Source organism: Oncorhynchus keta, chromosome 35 (genome assembly GCF_023373465.1).
Source record: "Oncorhynchus keta strain PuntledgeMale-10-30-2019 chromosome 35, Oket_V2, whole genome shotgun sequence".
NCBI classification, from domain to species: domain Eukaryota; kingdom Metazoa; phylum Chordata; class Actinopteri; order Salmoniformes; family Salmonidae; genus Oncorhynchus; species Oncorhynchus keta.
Window position 1 is genome coordinate 26,043,228 of NC_068455.1, and position 25,912 is coordinate 26,069,139.

General features: G+C 43.0%; 2 protein-coding genes across 7 annotated transcripts in view; one reads left to right on the plus strand and one right to left on the minus strand.

The window, feature by feature from the left end:
- The window catches only part of LOC118368183 (phospholipid-transporting ATPase VD-like), a 40,330-nt gene extending 32,265 nt beyond the window's left edge, over positions 1-8,065 (minus strand). For 2 of the 5 annotated variants that reach the window (XM_035752037.2, XM_035752035.2), the window contains exons 1-3: positions 7,737-8,065; positions 1,477-1,868; positions 1,005-1,199 (exon numbers count right to left, since the gene is read on the minus strand). In XM_035752037.2, coding sequence (XP_035607930.1) covers positions 1,005-1,199; positions 1,477-1,760 — 479 coding nt within the window. In that variant the 5' untranslated portion in view covers positions 1,761-1,868; positions 7,737-8,065. Of the gene's footprint in view, positions 1-1,004; positions 1,200-1,476; positions 1,869-7,736 lie in introns of those variants that run through there. The other 3 variants (XM_035752038.2, XM_035752034.2, XM_035752033.2) reach the window with 2 other exon arrangements.
- A 10,083-nt stretch (positions 8,066-18,148) lies between these two features.
- Positions 18,149-25,593, plus strand: LOC118368184 (COMM domain-containing protein 8). 2 transcript variants are annotated; one of them, XM_035752040.2, is made up of 5 exons: positions 18,149-18,763; positions 19,721-19,876; positions 23,274-23,426; positions 23,709-23,864; positions 24,330-24,900. In XM_035752040.2, the coding sequence occupies exons 1-5, from the start codon at positions 18,719-18,721 to the stop codon at positions 24,333-24,335; spliced, it is 516 nt and encodes a 171-aa protein (XP_035607933.1). In that variant the 5' UTR covers positions 18,149-18,718; the 3' UTR covers positions 24,336-24,900. The 2 variants fall into 2 exon arrangements, with proteins under 2 accessions (XP_035607933.1, XP_035607932.1); XM_035752039.2 differs by lacking the exon at positions 24,330-24,900 and adding an exon at positions 25,160-25,593 and having other exon boundaries at positions 18,154-18,763.
- Positions 25,594-25,912: the final 319 nt, after the last annotated feature.

The window sequence follows — 25,912 nt, forward strand, 5'->3', positions numbered from 1 at the left end:
TCTACAATAACCAACATTTAATCCAGTGTAAGGATCACCGGTCCTCAGCATCAGGCTCTCTCTAGAAAAGATGTTCATATTTGGTATGCTAATGGTAATACAGAACTGTAGACTGTATCATGTAAATTTCTACTTCAACCTTTGATCCTACTGTTACAGGAAGTCCCCGTATGCAATTCATGGGTCTTTTCTCATTTGGGCAAAAGTCAATCCTCCACCTTCTCTACTCCTTCGTTACTCAAAAACCGATAAGTGGTTGAGGAGATGTCAATTTGTTAGTAGGCAAACGAAAGAGTGTCCTCCCCTCCTTGATAACCACCTTTCATTGAGGATAGTCATGTGTATCCTACCGGAGTCCTACAAAATCTGTCACACCCCCCCTGAATCACATTTTGTTTTGTCAGTGGAGAAAAGCATGCCCGCATGTTTTATCTATAAGATGTCTTGCACAACTAACGTAATTTGTTTTGATCACGTTACACATTTATTTTGGGATCCACCCCTGTAAACGTCATTTGCCTGATGACGCACAAGATGAGGAGAGTCTAATTTCATACAAGCACATTTTCGTTCACGTTTCCTCTTCTCGCTACCGCTCCTCAATAACCCTTGACCTTTTTCAAATGGAGGCGAGACAGAGAGAGGACGCAGGAGTTGAGCAAATTCAATTGCGAAAAGGCCATGGTGCTTTGGTGCTGATTAACACAGAGGACTGTGGGATATGAAGTTTGTGTTCAAGATGTTTTAAGTTTGAATACTAGTCATTATAAAATCAATATACCTATGTCGTAATGCATCTGGTAACTAAGGATATTTTATTAGAACAATGTTACACAATAGTAATAATTACCATAACTTACTCCGCTTGTATATTGTGTAATAACAAAAACACTCAACTCCATAACTATGTATGAAGTAGTATGTAACAACACAGTGACTGTTGTTGATCTATTCCCCGTATGAAGGATAAACCCTGGCCATTGTTGTCCAGCCGGCCCACTCACCCGCTGTACACTGTAACGATGTTGTTGTTGACCTTCTGGTCAAAGCGGTAGCGGCGGTAGTCCTCCAGGGCATCCTTGATGGCGATGACGATGAGCACCACTACCAGGGGAATCATGGTGATCTCCTTCTGAAAGGCTTCCACCACTGGGATCCAGTTCAGCATCACCAGGAACAGGAAGTACAGGTTGGCCACCCTGAGGAGGAGGGGCTTGATAAATCCCACATCGACTCTCAGACCCTAAGGCTACCTGTACACTTATGGGCGCTCTGCAGTCTCCATTTGGCATCTGCTTGTTTTGAGTTAATTCACAACAAACCTAATTCCATGATTACAATAAAGTGACTCCTATGCACTCCTGCTCGAGTTGAAGTCATTTCCCAACATCAACAAACATGATTGCCTGATTGTAATCAGGTATGGTCTACCCCATCCCCTGTGTAAATCAGCATGAGGTTAGGTATTCCGCTCACCTGTGGAATTGCTGGAACAGGTTCATGGGAATGAAGCTCAGAAGGCTGTACTTGGTGGTGCGGATTATGTTGCCCTGGCATCCCTTGGAGATGCTGTGGTACTCTTGCTGGTGGCGTCCGTGCCGGGCGATGACCGTCCTCTGTTTGCCAGTGAGCAGCTGTGTGTTGTGGAGCACTGGGGAACTCTTGGTAGGTAGGGCGGCAGGGGCCGAGTACTGGCCTCGACCTGAATCTGCGGCAACCAGCTGCTGCCAGCGGCGTCTCACCCAGTGGATCTGCTCCATAGGCCCAGTGGCCAGGGCACCCTACACCCAGAACCCTGCACCCTCCCTTGGCCTGGGTGGCCAGACCTGGTCTTCTGTTGCCTTAGGGCTGCTTACAGTGCTGTTTTTCTGAAACAAATACAAAACAGTAATCAGAAAGGTTTCAAAAGTAGTGACCTTGTGGAGAAAGTGAGAAAGTAGGACAGATAGTAGGCAATAGTCCATGAGATAAGCAGTGATTAAGTGACACCCATGACTAATTGTTTTAGGCAATACTCCCAACCCCTTTCTCAGGCCTGTATTTAAAGGGCAATAACTTCTAGTTCAAAATAGACCCTCACCTTGTACTTCTGACACCAATATATCCGTCACCTATACTCCCTCTCCGGCCTCTAGGTCATCAGGCTGCTGATTATCCTGCACACCTGTTACCCTCGCGCACCTGCGCCTCATGACACTCACCTGGACTCCACCATCACCTCCTTGATTATCTTCCCTATATCTGTCACTCCCCTTGGTTCTTTCCTCAGGTGTTATTAGCACTGCTTTCATGTCGGTGCGTTGTTTGTGTTTCGTGTTCATTGTTTTTTATTTATTAATACACTCACTCCCTGAACTTGCTTCCCCACTCTCAGTGCACTTGTTACAATATCATTACTTCCACTACTGACGGGAATGGTCTGAGTATGGAGATGGAAACACCTGCCACATGCCCTCCTTATCACTAACATATATCACAAGTCAAAGTAGTGCCAAAGTGAGTTTGTTATAAAAATGTTTACTACTGGGCCTCCCGAGTGGCACTGCATCCCAGTGCTAGCTGTGCCACTGGATAACCTGGTTCAAGTCCAGGCTCTGTAGCAGCCGGCTGCAACTGGGAGACCCATGGGGCGACGCACAATTGGCCCAGTGTCATCAGGGTCAGGGGAGGGTTTGGCTGGCAGGGATGCTCCTGTCCCATCGTGCACTAGCGACTCCTGTGGTGGGGTGGGTGCAATACACGCTGACATGGTCGCCAGGTGTACAGCGCTTCCTCAGACACATTGGTGAGGCTGGCTTCTGGGTTAAACGGCCGTGTGTCAAGAAGCAGTGCTGCTTGACTGGGTCGTGCTTCGGAGGACACTTGGCTCTCGACCTTCGCCTCTCCCTAGTCCGTACGGGAGTTGCAGCGATGGGACAGGACTGTAACTACCAATTGGATACCACGAAATTGGGGATAAAAAGGGGTCAAATAAAGAAATGATAATAATATTGTTGTCTATAGGTTATTTCTACTACGTTGAAACTTTCTCAGGATCTGTTTTCAGCAGCCTCTTAACTATCTCAAACTTATTTTCACCTGTAATTCATTATCTAAACAGCAGAAGGTTGGAAAAACTCCTAAATTACACGTGGAAATATACAACTTATGAAGGGCGCCCCTCACTGGGGAGATTTTTTAGCTAAACATTTTCCATATTGTGTAGAAAGAAACAGTGCCTTAATTGCTAATGACAACCATGTACTGTTGACAATGATGTTAAAGTTGTCTTGGGAAGATTATGCTACTTGTACCTACTAAGAGAGGCCGCTCAGCATGTGTGGAACAACCCTACACAATCAATTAGGGCCCCCCTCAAAGAAGTGTGCAATCATCACAGACATTGATGTATCAGGTTAATAATATAGACTGTTTGTGTTGATTAGAGTACACTTGACTGGCTCCACCACCTGACCTATTTACCATAAAACAATTATTTACTTTTTCAAGTTTTTCACTTGAAGGCTCTTCAACGCCAAGACTGCCAGTGTCTCAATGCTTTGAGATACTTGCTTTCCTTTGTCATAATCATGTTCCTGTCTTCTAAATAAGAGAAGGTAATGCAGTGAAGCTCTATTATGGCTCTATTGTAAGGCAAGGTAGACTGTAACACTAGCCTAGATATCTCTAAACCCAATGCTTTCCTATCAGTGAGAACTAGGGAGTAGGAAACCAGGAGGCTTCTAAAATGAGATACCCATAACCCAATGTGACAGAAGTTGTCCCTTCTCCCCATTGTAAATGTCCGATTTTATCAGGCTCGGTGTGCACGAGTCATGAGCCCATCTCAAGAAAATATGGTGGATTAGGCTGAACTGGTGTAGATACAGTATGCTTAATCATTCTCAGGAATGTGGATTTGCCACACATGAGACGGAGGCTCCTGAAGCTATACTGAACAAAAATATGAATGCATGTTTCATGAGCTGAAATAAGATAATCCATCCACCTGACAGGTGTAGCATATCAAGAAGTGAATTAAACAGCATGTTCATTACACAGGTGTACCTTGTGCTGGGGACAATAAAAGGCCACTCTGTTTCTAATAAATCATCTGAGAACTGTACTATCAGCCTCCCGTGTCTGCATCTTGGTCATATCCTGAGTCGTGATGAGATGTCTAAAAGTTTGAGGGAGCATGCAATTGGCATGTTGACTGCAGGAATGTCCACCAGAGCTGTTGCCAGAGAATTGAATGTTAATATCTCTACCATAAGTCACCTCCAACGTCATTTTAGAGAATATGGCAGTACAATTAACCGGATTCACAACCGCACACTATGTGGGCGAGCGGTTTGTTGATGTCAACATTGTGACATCAGCGGTGGGGTGGGGTTATAGTATGGGCAGGCATAAACTATGGACAATGAACACAATTGCATTTTATCAATGGCAATTTGAATGCACAGAGATACCGTGACGAGATCCTGAGGCCCATTGTCGTGCCATTCATCCAACGATAGCACCTCATGTTTCAGCATGATAATGCACAGCCCCATGTCGCAAGGATCTGTAAGGATTAACGTGTACGACAGCGTGTTCCTCTTCCTGCCAATATCCAGCAACTTCGCACAGCTATTGTAGAGCACTGGGACAACATTCCACAGGCCACAATCAACAGCTTGATCAACTCAATACGAAGGAGATGTCACGCTGCATGAGGCAAAAGGTGGTGACACCAGATACTGACTGGTTTTCTAATCCACGTCCCAACTTTTTTTTTAAGGTATCTGTGATCAACAGATGCATATCTGTATTCCCAGTTATGTGAAATCCATAGATTAGGGGCTCATGAATTTATTTAAATTGACTGATTTCCTTAATTGACTGATTTATTACAGATCGCCATTAGCTGCTGCCTCCTGGGGTCAAAACACATTAAACAAAAGATAAAACAGTACAACATTTAAAATTATTACACCACTACATATCTATAATACAAAAATGTATAATACCACCATACAACAATATTACAATGTGCATGTGTGTAGTGTGTGTGTATGAACTGTTAGTCAGTCAAATCTTTGACATGGTTGCATTTATATTTTTGTTCAGTCACTAACAATACTGTATAACTTAAGAGCACATTATAAAAACCGGTCATTTTAGCAACATTAGGTTTAGGTTTAGGTTTATTTGTGCAACAACATAACAGTCTCACATAACAGTGAGACCCAGCCGTAGCATAGGCCTACTACAACAGGGAAAGCTGTTGAAAAGCTATCAATGCTGACTAACAAAGTCTAGAGCAGAGTTGGACTGAAAACATACAGGACGGTAGCTCTCCAGGAACAAGATTGGAGAACCCTGGTCTAGATGAACTGAAAGGATCCAGGATAGAGCTACCAGGCATAGACTACTAAGGCCTATAGCTTTACACAATGTTGAGTGACATCTCAAACAATAAGGCTCCTGGAGGATGCCCCCATTCCACTGAGGAGCTACTTAGCATAATATAGAGAAACAAAAATATAAACACAACTTGTAAAGTGTTGGTCCCATGTTTCCTGAGCTGTAATAAAACATCCTAGAAATGTTCCAAACACACAAAAAGCTTATTTCTCTGGTATATAAATGTGTCTACATTCCTGTTAGTGAGCATTTCTCATTCGCTCTAGATAATCCATCCACCTGACAGGTTTGGCATATCAAGAAGCTGATTAAACAGCATGAACATTACACAGATGCACCTTGTGCCAGGGACAATAAAATGCCACTCTTAAATGTGCAGTTTTGTCACCCAACACAATGCCACAGATGTCTCAATTTTGAAGGAGAAATTGGTATGCTGACTGCAGGAATGTCCACCAGAGCTGATGCCAGAGAATGTAATGTTCATTTCTCTACCATAAGCCGCTTCCAACATCATTTTAGAGAATTTGGCAGTACAAACAATAGCCTCACAAGTGCAGACCACTTGTAACCACGCCAGCCCAGGACCTCTACATCCAGCTTCTTCACCTGTGGTATCATCTGAGACCAGCCACCTAGACAGCTGATGAAACTGTGGACTATTCTGTCTGTAATAAACCCCTTTTGTGGGGAAAACTCATTCTGATTGGCTGGGCTTCCCTGTGGGTGAGCCTATGCCCTCCCAGGCCCACCCATGGATGTGGAATCCATAGATTAGGGCATAATTCATGTATTTTAATTGACTGATTTCCTTGTATGAACTGTAACTCAGTAAAATCGTTGAAATTGTTGCATGTTGCGTTTATATTTTTGTTCAGTATACTTACAGTAACCAGTAAATCAACTCTAGTCCTTTTACTTTGTTGACTAAATTAATACTATACTACCAACAAGACATTGGTTGACAGGCTGCTAACCCACAGGTCAGAAAAAGCACAAGTGAAACCATCAAGATACTACAGCATTGTATGCTAGATCTTATCAACACAGAATAATATAAACGTTCTATTTGAATCTTGTTCCGCTATGTGTACACAAAACCTTCATGATCCTTGAGAAAATAATTGTCACTAAGAGGAACTGAATGTAGTTCCAGAGAAAAGAAGAACTATGTTTACGGGCAAGTCCAAGTGACACTGACTCAGATTTTTCACTTTAAAATGCCTTACAAATTGTTAAACGTAGTCCTTGTGCATAGTTTTATGGTTTGTTTAACTTTGCAATCTTTGTTTTTTTGTATGACATACATTTTATAGTGAAAAATCATTTTTACCGTGGCATTTCCTTTATGCGCCACTCAACTCAGATATCACAACTACTCTGAGGTTACTCACTCACACGCCCTTGTGAGATGCCTAAACAGCTAGCAAGACAGTATATGCCCTCGGCTGAGTGTGTGCTGTATTAAAGCTCAACAATAGAGTATCCTTCATGTGTTCCTTGATTTCCCAGTTAATGTTTTTTTTTTGGTAGGCTACTTCAGTTCATTCTAGTGTGAACTGTGTAGCCTAGGACTATTGCTGGGAGAGGCCTCTCATTTATATATTACTGGGCTAAAAGGTAGACTTATAAAGTAGTTCATAAACTACTATACGTTTACATATAGTTTATACATCTGTAAAACAACATAGCCTGGACTAGAAGATACAAGCACATTTCTTTTCTATTGATATAATGACATATTTTCAAAGACAGGCTAATGTGTCTGTCATTTTCTTTACTTTATGAAAAAAAATATTGTACCCCCCTTATTCAACTGGCAAATCAAGGTGTTTTACAACAGCCTGCATACCCTGGCCTACAGCTCTCCAGGAACAGGATTTTCTCAAACTGGTGTGTACAGTGAAAGAGAAAACAAATCATTTTTTTAAATACACACAATGTATTCTGCTGTGTAGAATTGTCATATCCTTCACCACAGTGTGCACAATGACAATGTCCCCATTTAGGAGATACTTTGTCATTCATGCATGATGACATGGGCCAGGTGTGTTGTTGCGATGAAGCCAAGGAGGCCAAAAAAACAAAATTTACAAATGTAGCTAACTAGGCGTAGCTACAAGGGCATAATGCTTTTACCGGAAATACAGTAGTTTACAACGATAGATCACAGATTTTAGCTAATTCAGTTTGGGGTTGGTATTTTTGTACCATTTTTTTCTTTATTGCAGCCGAATTGATTTGAACGAAACGTAGCCTAACGAATCTAGTAACTTTATCTTTTGTTACCATGGCTGCCTATAAAGTAAAAAAAGAAAACATGCATAAATGTGTCAAGAACTTACCCTGTAGTATTCATTGTTCGCTGTGCTGAGGGCAGAGAGCTGTGAGTCGTAAAACAAAACACAAATACAATCTGTAGTGGTCACATCACATTACCTGTTTTGAGAATTTACATTAGATAAAGCAGGCCTACTCATACTTGCGCGAATATATTTCAAAAGTAACATCACTTGCGCAGCATCATGAATCACGAGATAACAGTGCTGTTCCAGGGTATAAAAAGACGAGCTGAACGCCACTACCCACAAGAGATGGGTGGTTCATTCAGTAACATTTTTTATTATTTATTTCAGGCCTGCCTAACGATGTTACTGTAATGAAATAGACAGTGTGTGAATCACTTCTTCGATTAGGTTTAACGGGGGTTGGCATCCAATAAATATTGCATTACCGCCACCTACTGGACTGGAGTATAACTCGCTTATACTTTTCTTGAAACAATAAACACAATAAAATAATACAAAATGTATACCATCTAACCATACACTAAAAACACACCACCCTACTCCACTATTTCAATCTATCTAGTCCTACCTCAGGCCAACAGCCTGAAAGGAGGGCACACCACCAGTCAACACACCCTGTAACTTTTCTGACTTAAAGTCTTGTACACCCAAATACCTCTCTGCAGCTGTCACCACAACCTTAATTTTCTGTGACTTATGTTCCATCCCTGCAGTACAGTTGATAACCATTGGTATAAATGCTAAAAATCCAATCTTACTGAAGCATATATCACTTGTTGGCCTGTCCCTCTGTACTGGTAACGATCTACTACTCACCACTCCTCTCAGAATCCCTCCCCCTTGACCCATCTTCCTCTACTTCAAATCAAATCAAATTTTATTGGTCACACACACATGGTTAGCAGATGTTAATGCGAGTGTAGCAAAATCCGTAGCAAAATCTTATTCCTCTCAAATTTTGTGCACAAATTTGTTTACATCCCTATTAGTGAGCATTTCTCCTTTGCCAATATTATCCATCCACCTGACAGGTGTGGCATATCAAGAAGCTGATAAAACAGCATGATCATTACACCGGTGCACCTTGTGCTGGGAGCAATAAAAGGCCACTTTAAAATGTGCAATTTTGTTTTCTATTTCTGTGTTTGGCCTGATATGGTTCTCAATCAGAGGCAGCTGTCAATTGTTGTCCCTGATTAAGAACCATATTTAGGTAGCCTGTTTTCCTTTGTGTTTTGTGGGTGGTTATTTTCAGTCTTTGTGTGTCTGCACCAGACAGAACTGTTTCGGTTTTCAATTTGTTGATTTGTAATTTGAAGTGTTCAGTTTGGATTATTATTAAATAAGATGAACACTAACCATGCTGCACTTTGGTCCTCTCCTTCTTCCACCTCTGAATGCCGTTACAGAACCACCCACCAAAAAAGGACCAAGCAGCGTGGTAATGGGCAGCAGTGGTCGCAGAACTCCTGGACATGGGAGTGAGATCTGGACTATGTCACAACTTGGGAGGAGATAGACAGGTGGGTCGGTCGACCCAGGGAGAGAGCCGGAGCCCGCCTGGGATTCTCTGGAGCAGTGTGAGGAGAGATACTGGCGAATGAAAATGTTTTGGGGGTGGGCACATGGAGTGTGGCGAGTTCAGGTAGGAGACCTGCGCCAACTTCCCGTGCTTTCCGGAGAGAGAGGGACCATGAGGTCGGTCGGGCTAGAGTGGGCATCGAGCCAGGTGCCATGAAGCCGGCTCAGCGCATTTGGTCTCCAGTGCGTCTCCTTGGGCCGGTGTACATGGCACCAGCCCTACGCATGGTGTCCCCGGTTCGCCAGCACAGCCCAGTGTGGGCTATTCCACCTCGCCGCACTGGCCTGGCTATGGGGAGCATTCAAACAGGTAGGGTTGGGCAGGCTCGGTACTCGAGACCTCCTGTGCGCCTTCACGGTCCGGTCTATCTGGTGCCACCTCCATGTACCAGCCCTCCGGTGGCAGCCCCACGCACCAGGCTGTCTCTCCATCTTCTGCCTACAGGTGCTCTCGCCTGTCCCGCGCTGCCAGAGCCTTCCTCCTGCCGGCGATGCCGGAATCGCCCTTCACTCCGAAGCTGCCGGAGTCTCCCGCCTGTCCGGCGATGCCGGAGTCTCCCGTCCATTCGGGACCCATGGCTAGGGTCCCCAGTCGGAGGTCGGCGGCGAGGGTCGCCGCTCGTAAGAGGCCACTGGGGAGGTTGAGGAGGCGTACAAAAACTGTGGGGTCCATGTCCCGCGCCAGAGCCACCACCGCGGACAGACACCCACCCAGACCCTCCCCTATAGGTTTATGTTTTGCGGCCGGAGTCCCCCGGGGGGGTTGTCTATGTTAGTTTTTCTATGATTTTCTATTTCAGTGTTTGGCCTGATATGGTTCTCAATCAGAGGCAGCTGTCAATCGTTTTCCCTGATTGAGAACCATATTTAGGTAGCCTGTTTTCCTTTGTCTTTTGTGGGTGGTTATTTTCAGTCTTTGTGTGTCTGCACCAGACAGAACTGTTTCGATTTTCACTTTGCTGTTTTGTAATTTGAAGTGTTCAGTTTGGATTATTATTAAATAAGATGAACACTAACCACGCTGCGCTTTGGTCTTCTCCTTCTTCCACCTGAATGCCGTTACAGATGCTTCCATACTGCCTGCGTCTGAGTGATGTAAGCAGGGAGAACAGGCTGTCTCTTGGGTGGCTGAGGTCCTTGATGATCTTCTTGGCCTTCCTGCGACAACTGGTGTTGTAGGAGTCCTGGAGGGCAGGAAGTTTTACAGAGAGTGGTATGCTCAGCCGAACGCACCTTTGGGTGCACCACCCTCTGTAGAGCCTTGTGGTGGAGTTGCCCTACCAGGCTGTGACGCAGTCCGACAGCATGCTCTCGATGGTGCTCCTATAAAACCCTAATGGCCCTAGGGGACAGGCCAAATTTCGTCAGCCTCCTGAGGGGGGAGTGCCCAGCCTGGTTCCTCCTAAAGTCCACAATCAGCTCCTTTGTTTTGGTTGACGCTGAGGGAGAGGTTATTTACCTGACATCACGCCGTCAGAGTGCCTACCTCCTCCCTGTAGGTCCTTTCGTCATTGATGGTAATTGGGCCTACTACTGTCGTGTTGTCAGCAAACTTGATGTCGTTAGGCTATACTGTAGCGAGCGACCTACACCTAATTATAATAAAAAACAAATGTCATTCCCATCAGAATAAAGAAAAACAGGATGCAACAGTCAAAGTATAAATGTGTATTATTTTGAACATACTATTATACTCACCTAAAGGAATGGGTAATTGTTTACAAGTTGATAGTGCTGAAATATTTGAAAAACAAACATAATTGGATGGCAAGATCCATCACAGACACCCTTGTAAACTATTGTGTGATATGTTTGAATATGTAATATAGTGAAAGAAAATGGTAGAGATATATCAATATACAGTGCATTCGGAAAGTATTCAGACCCCTTAACTTTTTCCACACGTTACAGCTTTATTTTAAAATGGATTAAATACATTATTTTTCCTCAATCTACACACTGACCCATAATGACAAAATGAAAACAGGTTTTTATAATTGTTAGCATATGTATTAAAAATACAAACAAATACCTTATTTACATAAGTATTCAGACCCTTTGTTATGAGACTAAAATTGAGCTCAGGTGTATCCTGTTTCCATTGATCATCCTTGAGGTGTTTCTACAACTTGATTGGAGTCCACCTGTGGTAAATTCAATTGATTGGACATGATTTGGAAAGGCACACACCTGTTTTATTTTTTTATTTTATTTTTTATTTCACCTTTATTTAACCAGGTAGGCTAGTTGAGAACAAGTTCTCATTTGCAACTGCGACCTGGCCAAGATAAAGCATAGCAATTTGACACAACAACACGGAGTTACACATGGAATAAACAAAACATAGTCAATAATATAGTAGAACAAAAGAAAACAAAAAGTCTACATACAGTGAATGCAAATGAGTTAAGATAAGGGAGTTAAGGCAACAAATAGGCCATGGTGGCAAAGTAATTACAATATAGCAATTAAACACTGGAATGGTCGATGCGCAGAAGATGAATGTGCAAGTAGAGATACTGGGGTGCAAAGGAGCAAGATAAATAAATAGATACAATATGGGGATGAGGTAGGTAGATATATGGGCTGTTTACAGATGGGCTATGTACAGGTGCAGTGATCTGTGAGCTACTCTGACAGCTTGTGTTTAAAGCTAGTGAGGGAGATATGAGTCTCCAGCTTCAGAGATTTTTCCAGTTCGTTCCAGTCGTTGGCAGCAGAGAATTGGAAGGAAAGACGACCAAAGGAGGAATTGTCTTTGGGGGTGACCAGTGAGATATACCTGCTGGAGCGCGTGCTACGGGTGGGTGCTGCTATGGTGACCAGTAAGCTGAGATAAGGCGGGGCTTTACCTAGCAAATACCTATGTGAATAACCTGTAGCCAGTGGGTTTGGCGACAAGTATGAAGCGAGGGCCAACCAACGAGAGCTTACAGGTCGCAATGGTGGGTAGTGTATGGGGCTTTGGTGACAAAACGGATGGCACTGTGATAGACTGCATCCAGTTTGTTGAGTAGAGTGTAGAGTATTTTATAGATTACATCACCGAAGTCGAGGATCGGTAGGATGGTCAGTTTTACGAGGGTATGTTTGGCAGCAGGAGTGAAGGATGCTTTGTTGCTATATAGGAAGACAATTCTAGATTTAATTTTGGATTGGAGATGCTTAATGTGAGTCTGGAAGGAGAGTTTACAGTCTAACCAGACACCTAGGTATTTGTAGTTGTCCACATATTCTAAGTCAGAGCCGTCCAGAGTAGTGATGCTGGACGGGCGAGCAGGTGCGGGTAGTGATCGGTTGAATAGCATGCATTTAATTTTACTTGCGTTTAAGAGCAGTTGGAGGCCACGGAAGGAGAGTTGTATGGCATTGAAGCTCGTCTGGAGGTTAGTGAACACGGTGTCCAAAGAGGGGCCAGAAGTATACAGAATGGTGTCGTCTGCGTAGAGGTGTATCAGAGAATCACCAGTAGCAAGAGCAACATCATTGATGTATACAGAGAAGAGAGTTGGCCCGAGGATTGAACCCTGTGGCACCCTCATAGAGACTGCCAGAGGTCCAGACAACAGGCCCTCCGATTTGACACACTGAACACTATCAGAGAAGTAATTGGTAAACCAGGCGAGGCATCAGGCAAACCTGTGTATATACTGTAAGGTCCCACAGTTGACAGTGGATGTCAGAGAAAAAACCAAGACATGAGGTCGAAGGAATTGTCCGTAAAGCTCCGAGATCGGATTGTGTCGAGGCACAGATCTGGGGAAGGGTACCAAAACATTTCTGGAGCATTGAAGGTCCCCTAGAACACAGTGGCCTCCATAATTCTTAAATGGAAGAAGTTTGGAACTACCAAGACTCTTTCTGGAACTGGCCAAACTGAGCAATCGGGGGAGGGAGGTGACCAAGACCCCAATGGTCACTCTAGAGCTCTGTCAAAGTTCCTCTGTGGGGATGGGAGAAACTTCAAGAAGGACAACCATCTTTGCTGCACTCCATCAATCAGGCCTTTATGGTAGAGTTGCCAGACAGAAGCCACTCCTCAGTAAAATGCATGACAGCACCCTTGGAATTTGCTGAAAGGCACCTAAAGTACTCTGACGAGTCAGGATCGAGTCAAAGATAAACGGAGCAAAGTACAGAGAGATCCTTGATGAAGAGTGCTCTGGACCTGAGACTGGGAGCGAAGGTTCACCTTCCAACAGAACAACAACCCTAAGCAAATAGCCAAGACAGTGCAGGATTGGCTTCAGGACAAGTCTCTGAATGTTCTTGAGTGGCCCAGCCAGAGCCAAGACTTGAACGTGATCGAACATCTCTGGAGAGACCTGAAAATAGTTGTGCAGCGACAAGCCCCATTCAACCTGACAGAGTTTGAGAGGATCTACAGAGGAGAATGGGAGAAACTCCCCAAATACAGGTATGCCAAACGTGTAGCGTCATACCAAAGAAGACTTGAGGCTGAAATCGTTGCCAAAGGTGCTTCAACAAAGTACTGAGTAAAGGGCCTGAATACTCTGAACACCTCCAAAACAACGGTCATGTGGTTTGGTAAGAAGAATGCCCCTCTCCCCACAGGTGTGATTACTACCTCTGAGGGTTTAGAGATTGAGGTAGTCACCTCATACAAGTTCTTGGGAGTATGGCTAGACGGTACACTGTCCTTCTCTCAGCACATATCAATGCTGCAGGCTAAAGTTAAATCTAGACTTGGTTTCCTGTATCGTAATCGCCCCTCTTTCACCCAAGCTGCCAAACTAACCTTGATGCAGATGACCATCCTACCCATGCTAGATTACGGAGACATAATTTATAGATTAGCAGGTAAGGGTGCTCTCGAGTGGCTAGATGTTCTTTACCATTCGGCCATCAGATTTGCCACCAATGCTCCTTGTAGGACACATCACTGAACTCTATACTCCTCTGTAAACTGGTCATCTCTGTATACCCGTCGCAAAACCCACTGGTTGATGCTTATTTATAAAACCCGCTTAGGCCTCACTCCCCCCTATCTGAGATATCTACTGCAGCCCTCATTTTCCACATACAACTCGCGTTCTGCCAGTCACATTCTGTTAAAGGTCCCCAAAGCACACATATCCCTGGGTAGCTCTTCTTTTCAGTTCGCTGCAGCTAGAGACTGGAACGAGCTGCAACAAACACTCAAACTGGACAGTTTTATCTCAATCTCTTCATTCAAAGACTCAATCATGGACACTTAATGACAGTTGTGGCTGCTTTGCGTGATGTATTGTTGTCTCTACCTTCTTGCCCTTTGTGCTGTTGTCTGTGCCCAATGTTTGTACCATGTTTTGTGCTGCTACCATGTTGTGTTGCTACCATGTTGTTGTGTTGCTGCCTTGCTATGTTGTTGTCTTACGTCTCCCTTTATGTAGTGTTGTCTCTCTTGTCGTGATGCGTATTTTGTCCTGTTATTTATTTATTTTAATCCCAGCCCCGTCCCTTCAAGTGGTCTTCTGCCTTTTGGTAGAAGCATCCAAGAGTAGGAGTGCTGATCTAGGGTGAGGTCCCACCAGTCCATGTAATTTGATACATTATGATCTAAAAAGCAACAATGATCCTAGATCTGCACTGAGTCCAGAGAAGACAAGCTGATCCTTTTCCTTCACTCTGCGGTGCAACTCATCCCAAACCATCTCAATTGGGTTGAGGTCAAGTGATTGTTTAGGCCAAGTCATCTGATGCAGCACTGCATCACTCTCCTTCTTGGTTAAAAAAGCCCTTACACAGCCTGGGGGTGTGTTTTGGGTCATTGTCCTGTTGAAAAATAAATGATAGTGGGACTAAGTGCCAACCAGATGGGATGGTGTATTGCTGCAGAATGCTGTGGTAGCCATGCTGGTTAAGTGTCTTTTGCATTCTAAATAAATCAGTGCAGTGATCATCAATTCACCTACTCTGCATCTCACAAAGACACAGTGGTTGGACTCCTCAGATCAAAAGGACAGATTTCCACTGGTCTAATGTCCCTTGCTCGTGTTTCTTGACCCAAGCAAGTCTCTTCTTATTGGTGTCCTTTAGTAGAGTTTGTTCTCATCTGAACAGTTGATGTTGAGATGTATCTGTACTTGAACTCAAGCATTTATTTGCGTTGCAATCTGAGATGCAGTTAAGAACTGTACTTCTGCAGCAAAGGTAGCTCTGGGTCTTCCTTTCATGTGGCGGTCCTCATGAGAGCCAGTTTCATCACAGAGCTTGATGGTTTTTGCAACTTGCAACTGAAGAAACTTTAAAAGTTCTTGAAATGTTCTGGATTGACTGACCTTCATGTCTTAAAGTAATGATGTTTGTCTTTGCCTATTTGAGCTGTTCTTGCCATAATATGGACGTGGTCTTTTACTAAATAGGGCGATCTTCTGTATACCACAACACAACTGACTGGCTCAAACACATTAAGGAAAGAAATTACACAAATTAACTTTTAACAAGGCACACCTGTTAATTGAAATGCATTCCAGGTGACTATCTCATGAAGCTGGTTGAGAGAATGCCAAGAGCATGCAAAGCTGTCCTCAAGGCAAAGGATGGCCACTTTGAAGAACCTCAAATATATCATTTTTATTTGTTTAGCACCTTTTTGGTTACTACATGATTCCATGTGTTAATTCATAGTTTTGATGTATTCACTATTATACAATGTAGAAAATAGTAAAAATAAAGAAAACCGCTGGAATGAGTAGGTGTCCAAACTTTTGACTGGTACTGTATATCAGAGACATTTTCAGGAAAAGCAGCTAATAGTAAGCCAATAAAATGTATACAATTGCATTGGTTCAACATAGATGTCTAGCTCTGTAATTAAGATCTGAGAGATCGCACCTTTTAATTTTTATCTCTGGGGCAGTTTGCCGCCATTTCGTCTGGGTACTCCAACACCCCGATTGAAGCAACTGTACATCTAATCTTCTCCCCCATTGCCTGTTGAGTCGTGAGTCGACAGGGAGCTAGCCTGTTCTCCTCAAAACAACGTTAGCCGATTTGAGCAGAGAAATAAGCTTGCTAACTAGAAAAGCCAACCAACTAACTACAGAGCAAACAATGTTTTTCTAATCTAATTAGTTTGGACCAAATGACAAGTTGCTACATAGAGTCCTCACCAACGCCTTGCTGTAACTTTCAAATTCTGTGAATGTAATTTCAACTAATTTGATTCATATTTAGCATAGTGGAAAGCGTGATTCCAAGACGAGCCCTGGCACCCTATTTGAAAGTACTGTTCGGTACAGTGGAATAACTACCATGGCCAAGAGATCCTCATTTCACTGATGGGAAGCATCCCCGGCATCTGGGCTGTGGCTTTGCCTTCTCACAAAACTAACAGTGTGGACCTCTTGTTAACTAAGGCATGGTCCAGGGCGCAATTAGCTACTACTGCAATGCATCTTTCCTTTTTTTGCTGTGACACCCTGTAGTCCATGTATTGATAATTAACACCACTGCTTACTCCAAACACAATGTTGTGAAGAGTTTTTACTTAATTATTTTAAATTATTAATTTCACAGACAGATTTGTTGGTTGGTTTCTCTTTCATTAATTGAAAGATAAAGGAGCCTATCCGTTGTTATTTAGTCTTTCCTGCCTTAGTTATTTTTCATGCACACCAGTCACCCTTCTCTCTAATTAGTGAGAACACCACTGGGTCTCTATTCTCTCGACCAAAATGTCCTCATGCTCACAGACAACAAAGTCACACCACTCCAACCCAATGATGTAGAGCTGACCTTGCCAATAGTAGGCATGCTACCTCTTCAGGGAAGGTTCACCGTTACGCATGTGAACATACTTGCAATCCACAAAACCCTTTACGTTTGGGTTCTTATTCTCAACTAGGCCAAAAGGTGGATGCTCGAGAGGGTCGTAGACCAGGCCATCATCAGAAGAGGCAAGCCAAGGGACGTCAGGATGTATGATGAGGCCACAGGGTGAGAAGTTGACATTCTGCATCTTGCTGTAGTCACTGTCATCTCCAATTCCAGTCCCCTCTTCATGTCAGCTGTTGGTGCTGTGCCTTTCAGCTAGATTGCCTGAGGAGCATTTCTTACAAGCACATATTTTCTTTTACAACTGGGAGCCAAGTATGCTTATTGTGTTCTATGTATTTTTTCCTATTCTCATGTGTGTTTTATAGTATCACATTGTTATTGATTGTTGCGTTTTCAAGAAAGGCATTTCACTGTACTTGTGCATGTGACATTAAAAACTTGGAAGTATTTTAATTTCGTTATATAGATGGAAGCAGACAGGAGGCGAGATCATGTATGACCATTCTAGCCAATGAGAGGGCATAGAGCTAGATAGAGGACTCACATTTGTATCTGTACCATCATAGCGTTTGTGACAGCATGGACAGCGGTATCGAGGCTCTGTCTATTTTAAAGTAGCCAATTTTCTGATTTTACATTGGCTGATTGCTCCCAACTCGTCGGAATCGCCACCCAGTTCACTACTTTAAAAGGGCGAAAGCCCTCCATGGTAATGTACATGCAAAAACAGAGTCCTCTATCTCTATGACAACAGACAACTCCCATTTAAAGTCGTTTTCCCCCCCTAGTTGCCGAAATGCCACGCGCGTCCACTTATAGCAGTACATTCATAACAATCTAACCATTACGTAACTTTTATTCGATCAAATAAACCTCACTTAGTAAATATGCAATTGCATGTTTTGTTGACCAAATTCCACTCTTATTATTGACCTCCATACAAAAAATCTTCTTATTTTCGTGGACATACATTGAGCTGAGTAAAACCTCTCACTTGCCTCTTCCGGTCTGATGTAGTCGGCAAATCAGATTTTTTTTATCCCCATAATGCAACACTTTGAAAGGCGGGGGTTTGACAACACGGGATACATTGTCAGAATTCACTTTTCGTAGTAAGTCATTTTTTAAAATTAAATAGCAACATGCAAAACACAAACAGAACAGCCAGAGGGTTTACACAAAGAAATAAGGAAGAGAAGAAAAAATAATACATTAATGTTATATCAAACCAAATACAGACATGTAGCAAAAACATGTTATTTTGTATACGTTTTAAAGATTCTAAATAGTTTTACAAATCTTTAAAAAAATAAATGCGAAAAGGGTATTTTTCTTCATACATTTTGATTTAACTTCCGTAGCAGGTTGGGAGAAATTGGATTCTTTTGGAAAAGGGTTTGGTTTGGCTAATATTTTTAAAAAATGTAGACGTCAATTTGACATAAACTGTATTCCCTCTAGTCTTGATAAAGGTATCCACATGAAAGCGCCCTTTGTTTATGGACCAGTTTGAGTTATGATAATTAAAAATCCTAATGTTGAGCCACGCCGAAAAAGTACTCCCAGGAAACAGCAGATTTCCCCGGTTTACCATGTGATCACTTATCAGCTGATTCGTGACGTTTTACAAGGAAGACGAAACTCGACAACAAAACATGATACATTTACTTGCCAAATTACTCCCTGAAGAATGTCCAAAAGTAAGTATAATACATTCATTTCCTTGATTCATACATGTGTATTTTTTTCAACACTGTCCTGGAGCTAGACAATGCAATATCAGGAGAACCCTTGCATGCGTTTATTATTATTTGTTACATAGCAACAGGCCATTGTAATATATGCCATCTAGCAGACGTTTTTAAACAAATTGACATACAGTCATGAGTGCATACATTTTACGTATGTGTAGGCCCGGGAATTGAAACCACTATCCTGGTGCCAACGCCATGCTCTACCAACTGAACTACATAGTATTACAGAAGGAGAACATATTTCCATTAGGTACAATCCAATGGACTAAATACTCTGCGTGTGCATTCAGATGAGACGATACAACAGGCTTTTGAGTACTCTCGTGTCTGTTTATATAATATGAAAACAAGATATTATGCTCCCAATCAAGGGCTAAAATGTGATTTGTATTACTGTTGTAACAATGTAGCTTACCATGTTGTTGTAAGCTCCCCAATTCAGATACATTGTGTGTTTTCTGCATCTAACCATTAGGAAAGCATATCAATACTCAATCGGAAACCGCCCCTATACATACTCCAGTAGGTCTGAAAGGATATGGTAATTACTTCAACTTTACTTATGATAGGTTTTGTGGAGCTGTCATCATATTATTTAAACCCGTCTAATCCTTTCTGATCTATGATTGCCTGGGTGTAGCTGTCAGGGCTCGATTTGGCAGTGTGCCCATGGCATTGTCATAAGCACACACTGAACCAATAATTGACCAGCAGAGGGAGCATTATGCTTGATTGTAAATCCAAAGCATGCAGATAAATCAGTTACTCCAAAACACTATGACCTCCACACAAACATGGGCATGGCATTGTTTACTGACTTGTTTTGGTGGGTAGATTCAATCCTACCATAGGCTACCATCATCATCATCATGATGATGATGATACACATTTTCTTTCCCCCAGCTATTACACAGGGTGGTGGATAGTGTATGTGGGCGGGAGTCCCCTCGGATGGCAGACTATGGTGACATGTGGACCCTTGTAGAATGGATGGAGGTCCTCGACTCCCTCTCCTCTCTGTTCCGGCTCGCCGTCGGTAAGAACACCCCAGACGAAGAGGTGAGCTAGGAGTCAGTGAGTTTGGAGTTGTATCATGCATGTTTGACAGGAGCTACCGGAACAGAGTCAATGTGCGGGGGCACAGGTTAGTTGAGGTAATTGACGTAATATGTACATGTAGGTAGAGTTAAAGTGACTATGCATACATAATAAACAGAGTAGCACCAGTGTAAAAAAGGGGGGGATAATGCAAATAGTCTGAGTAGTCATTTGATTAGCTGTTCAGGAGTCTTATGGCTTGGGGGTAGAAGCTGTTAAGAAGCCTTTTGGACCTAAACTTGGCGCTCCGCTACCTCTTGCCGTGCAGGAGCAGAGAGAACAGTCTATGACCAGGGTGGCTAGAGTCTTTGACAATGTTTAGGACCTTCCTCTGACACGCCTGGTATAGAGGTCCTGGATGGCAAGAAGCTTGGCCCCAGTGATGTACTGGGTCATATGCACTACCATCTGTAGTGCCTTGCGGTCGGAGGCCAAGCAGTTGCCATACCAAGTAGTGATGCAACCAGTCAGGATGCTCTCAATGGTGCAGCCTTCAAACTATTTGAGGATCTGAGGATCCATACCAAATCTTTTCAGTCTTCTGAAGGGGAATAAGCTTTGTCGTGCCCTCTTCACTACTGTCTTGGTGCTTTTGGACCATGACAGTTTGTTGGTGATGTGGACACCAAGGAACTTGAAGCTCTTAACCTGCTCCACTACAGCCCCATCGATGAGAATGGCGGCATGCTCGGTCCTCCCTTTTCTGTTGTCCACAATCATCTCCTTTGCCTTGATTACATTGAGGGAGAGGTTGTTATCCTGGCACCACACAGCCAGGTCTCTGACCTCCTCCCTATAGACTGTCTTACCGTAGTCGGTGATCAGGACTACCACTGTTGTGTGATCGGCAAACTTAATGATGGTGTTGGAGTCATGCCTGGCCATGCAGTCATGAATGAACAGGGAGTACAGGAGGGGACTGAGCACGTACCCCTGAGGGGCTCCCGTGTTGAGGAACAGCGTGGATGTGTTGTTACCTACCCTTACCACCTGGGGGGCGGCCTGTCATTAAGTCCAGGATCCAGTTGCAGAGGGAGGTGTTTAGTCCAGAGTCCTTAGCTTAGTGATGAACTTTGAGGGCACTATGGTGTTGAAAACTGAGCTGTAGTCAATGAATAGCATTCTCACATAGGTGTTCATTTTATCCAGGTGGGAAAGGGCAGTGTGGAGTGCAATAGAGATTGCATCATCTGTGGATCTGTTGGGGCGGTATGCAAATTGTAGTGGGTCTAGGGTTTCTGGAATAATGGTGTTGTGAGCTATGACCAGCCTTTCAAAGCACTTCATGGTTACAGACGTGAGTGCTACGAGTCATTTAGGCAGGTTACCTTAGTGTTCTTGGGCACATGGACTATGGCGGTCTGCTTGAAACATGTTGGTATGACAGATTGAACATGTCAGTGAAGACACTTGCCAGTTGGTCAGTACATCCTCGGAGTACACGTCCTGGTAATCTGTCTGGCCTTGTGAATGTTGACCTGTTTAAAGGTCTTATTCACATTGGCTGTGGAGAGTGATCACACAGTCGCTCCAAAACAGCTGATGCTCTCATGCATGCTTCAGTGTTGCTTGCCTCGATCAGAGCATAGAAGTAATTTAGCTCGTCTGGTATGCACGTGTCAGTGGGCAGCTCGCAGCTGTGCTTCCCTTTGTAGTCTGTAATAGTTTGTAGTACGATTCAATCTTAGTCCTGTATTGACGGTTCACCGGAGGGCATTGCAGGATATCTTATAAGCTTCCGGGTTAGTGTTCCACTCCTTGGAAGCGGTAACTCTACCCTTTAGCTCAGTGCAGATGTTGTCTGTAATCCATGGCTTCTGGTTGGGGTATGTACGTACGGTCACTGTGGGGACAACATCATCGATGCACTTATTGATGAAGCAATTGACTGATGTGGTGTACTCCTCAATGCCATCAGAAGAATCCCAGAACATATTCCAGTCTGTGTTAGCAAAACAGTCCTGTAGCTTAGCATCTGCATTATCTCTTCTTTATTGACCGAGTCACTGGTTTTTCCTGTATAGTTTTTTGCTTGTAAGCAGGAATCAGGAGGATAGAATTATGGTCAGATTTGCCAAATGGAGGGCGAGCTTTGTATGCGTCTCTGTGTGTGGAGTAAAGGTGGTCTAGAGTTTTTTTCCCCCCTCTGGTTGCACATTTAACATGCTGGTAGAAATGAGGTAAAACGGATTTAAGTTTCCCTGCATTAAAGTCCTCGGCCACTCAGTACACCACCTCTGGATGAGAATTTTCCTGATTGCGTATGGCCGCATACAGCTCATTGAGTGCGGTCTTAGTACCAGTATTAGTTTGTGGTGGTAAATAGACATTTACAAATAATTTTTATGAACTCTCTTGGTAAATAGTATGGTCTACAGCTTATCGTGAGATACTCTACCTCAGTCGTGCAAAACCTCGAGACTTCCTTACTATTAGATTTCATTCACCAGCTGTTTACAAATATACACAGACCGCCACCCCTTCTCTTACTGGAGGCGGCTGTTCTATCTTGCCAATGCAGTGTAAAACCCACCAGCTGTATGTTATTCATGTCGTCATTCAGCCACGACTCTGTGAAACATAAGATATCACAGTTTTTAATGTCGTATTGGTAGGATATATGTGATCGTAGTTCGTCTAGTTTGTTATCCAATGATTGTAAGTTGGCTAATAGGACTGATGGTAAAGGCAGATTACCAACTGTCTGACGGATCCTTACAAGGCACTCCGACCTACGTCCCTGATATCTCTGTCTCTTGCTCCTGCGAATGATGGGGACGAGGGCCTTGTCGGGTGTCTGAAGTAAATTCTTTGCGTCCAACTCGTTAAAGAAAAAAATCTTCTTTCAGTACGAAGTGAGTAATCGCTGTCCTGAGCTCTTTTCGGTCATAAGAGACGGTGTCAGAAACATTCTGGAACAAAATAAGTTACAAATAATGCGAAAAAACATTGGTTAGGGGACTGTAAAACGGCAACCATCTCCTCCAGCCATATTGACAATATTTATGAACAATTACAGGGACACACAAACTCATCTGTTTCAGTTGAGAAACGAATTAACTGAATATTTTATGTGTAAATAGAATTACAGGCAGATTGAAACAAGATCAGCCATTTGATATTCATTGCATAATCAACAGGAGCTGTTGCACCAGATGAGCAAAGGAACATATTTACAAAAAACATGTTTAAATTAATATTGTCCTGTGTCTTCTGTGTTGACAGTTTTTGTGTAATGTCGGCCAATGTATTATCCCACACAATAAAGTCCTATTTCCTAAATTATTTAGAATTTTAACTGTACAGTATGAGTGATTTATTTATTAGTGCAACTGCCAGCCTGTTCTGCTTTGGGCAGGTGCTGGCATCGTTGGCAGACGTGGGCCGGGGGTACGAGGAGGCCGTGCTGACCGTCCTGAGGGCCAGACGGGAGGAGATCCGCCAGGCGCTGGTGGAGAGGACCAATAACGTGTCCAGCTCCACCCTCCAGGACTTTGACTGGCATATAAAGGTGAATTCCCTGGACTATAGTGAGGAGACCACAATATTTGTTTGATTGGTAAACTGATTGATCAGGACTCCCTTGAAAAATATATTTTATTTTTTATCTCAATGGGACATACAGGTAAAATGAAAAAAGTGGTTATGCTTTTTTATAGTCCTGTTGTTTCAACTGGGTTTTACACATTATGTGATATCAGTCATGAATTAATCCGGGGTGAAATGCTGATGTGTATGGTTCACCACGTCTACTGCTACCACAATGATTTCTATCCTATGCCTCTCTGTTCAGCTGGCATTGGCCAGCGATAAGATCTCGTCTCTCCAGACCCCTCTACTCAACCTCAGTTTGGACGTGAAGGAGAACGGGGCCCTGAAGCCTGTGTCTGTCGAGATGAACCGAGAGGAATTACAAACACTCATCAGCTCAATGGAGGCTGCCAATAAGGTAAACCTTCAGGGACACACGTACATGCACACATATTATGACAATTAGGGTATTATCATTGCCAATCAAATGTGTTTGTGTCAGCATGTTGTTTGTCCAATGTTTTAGTTGTGCATAGTTATGCACAGCATGTGTGTATGAGTGCTTGCGCATGTATGCGTGTGTGAGCGTTTGGTCAGCATCAGGAGGGTGTGATTTGGATTGCTTGAGAACAGTTTTCTTGGCAGTTCCACCAATAGTTTAATATCATTATCTTTTCACCTACTGATGTCAGGAGCATAATATCTGGTGATTTCTGCCAGTTTTTGCGCTCTCGTTCACTTAAAGGGACTAATCGTTCCATATTCCCTCTGTCCTAGAAGACATTTGTGTATTACAGAAGGGCTTTTATCCCCAAAAATATATTTGTATCCCAACAGCAGTTTAGTGTGACTGTGTTATTTTGTGTGTGTGTGGTTTTTGCAGTGCTGACAGTGTACATTTGATACACACTTCTAGACGGCCCATCTCATATGATTTATGATTTTTCTTCGGATCCAAGTCAACCTTTTGAAGAAGCAGCAGCTATTCTTCCTGGGGTCCACACAAAACATAGAACATGCCAAAATACACTAATGGACAAGAACAGCAACACATTTAAATGAAGAACACTGCGACTATTTAAAAAAGAGAATACTATGAATAATGTGTGGAGGGGTGTGTGTGTCTCCACATTCCGTGTTGTTTCTCGAGGTGGTTTTTATTGATTTTATTGCTTGCCTGAGCTGGAAGAGAATTTGATGTAGTCATTGCTTTATACAGCACTGTGTCTCCCAGCCTCTGTTGTTGACTTGGGAAATGTGAAGAGACCCCTGATTGAGTGTCTTGTATGGGTTTTGGAGCTGTGTTAACTGGCTGAACAGACATTTCGGTACTTTCAACATGTCAATACCTACAGCCCTCAATGGCGTTGCCCATGCTATCTCCATTATAAAGTAGTCTACTTCTGAGTGTATTGGTAGTTCATAAATAAACAAAAAATGTGCATACCACTGTCTACCGTGCTGGAGTGTATTTTGTCTGAATAGGTATCAATCAAATGTTGGTGATTTACTGCCACCTGTTTGTTCAGGAGTATAATTCATTAGTTGACCACTCCTTTCTTAACCCATAGTAAGTCTCATCCAGTTGACTACTTTAAAATGGCGGAAGCCCTCAATGCCACTGTCTATGCTAAAGCAGGCTCTGTGGCACAAGAGCTCTCTATCCAACTCTGTGTGTATGTATCCTGATAGTGTGTATTTGTGTCCTTACAGGTGGTACTACAGCTGAAGTGATGGTGGTGATAGACATTTATTTCACTGTGCCCTTTCATCTAAGGCTCTTAAGGGGACGTGCTATTTCATCATAGATGGACACTGAACTATGATGCAGTGTCTTTCTGGAAACAGTGGTCTGATCCAGATACAGCTTTTAGCCTTCAACCCCCTTAGGCACTGATTCCTACGCTTCCCCAAAATGAATTCAAAATCTTTGAATTTGTGTAAGCATGGGATTGTGGGTGTTGCGCCATATTCCATTTATTTTCAATCCATGAGGGGGTGTGAATGAGTGCACATTTTAGGGAAAAGGATATAGAATCATACTGCAGCCTAATACACTGCAGTAAGAAGTAGTCTTTTGTACTTTTTATTTTTGCTGTTTTTTTTGTAATCCATTCTATTACTGTGTAATAAATATTAACGTTTGACCTTTTCTTCAATGGAATATATATTAGAGATGTAGACTGTCTCCATACTCTGAAATGGCTTCATCTCTTTCTCTTGTCCTTCCTGATCTCGGATGATTGGCTAGGTGAAAAGATTGTCAAGGTCATCCCCAGAGGCAATGTTATATATCAGACCAAATAATACCCCTTCCATTTTTTTTTCTGTCTGTTGAATATTTAATACAGATCACACTGTGTGCAAAATCTTCCTTTGCGTACGCCTGGTACTAGTCAGCATGCCTATGATGTTATGTACCCAAACAGCAGTGGGGGGTAGAGTCATGGAGGGCCTAATTTTCCC

Coding starts and splice junctions, on each gene's coding strand:
- LOC118368184 (XM_035752039.2), top strand. CDS start 18,719: ATGATACATTTACTTGCCAAATTACTCCCTGAAGAATGTCCAAAA. Junction 19,877..23,273: donor AGAACACCCCAGACGAAGAG/GTGAGCTAGGAG, acceptor TGCTTTGGGCAG/GTGCTGGCATCGTTGGCAGA. Junction 23,865..25,159: donor CAATGGAGGCTGCCAATAAG/GTAAACCTTCAG, acceptor GTGTCCTTACAG/GTGGTACTACAGCTGAAGTG.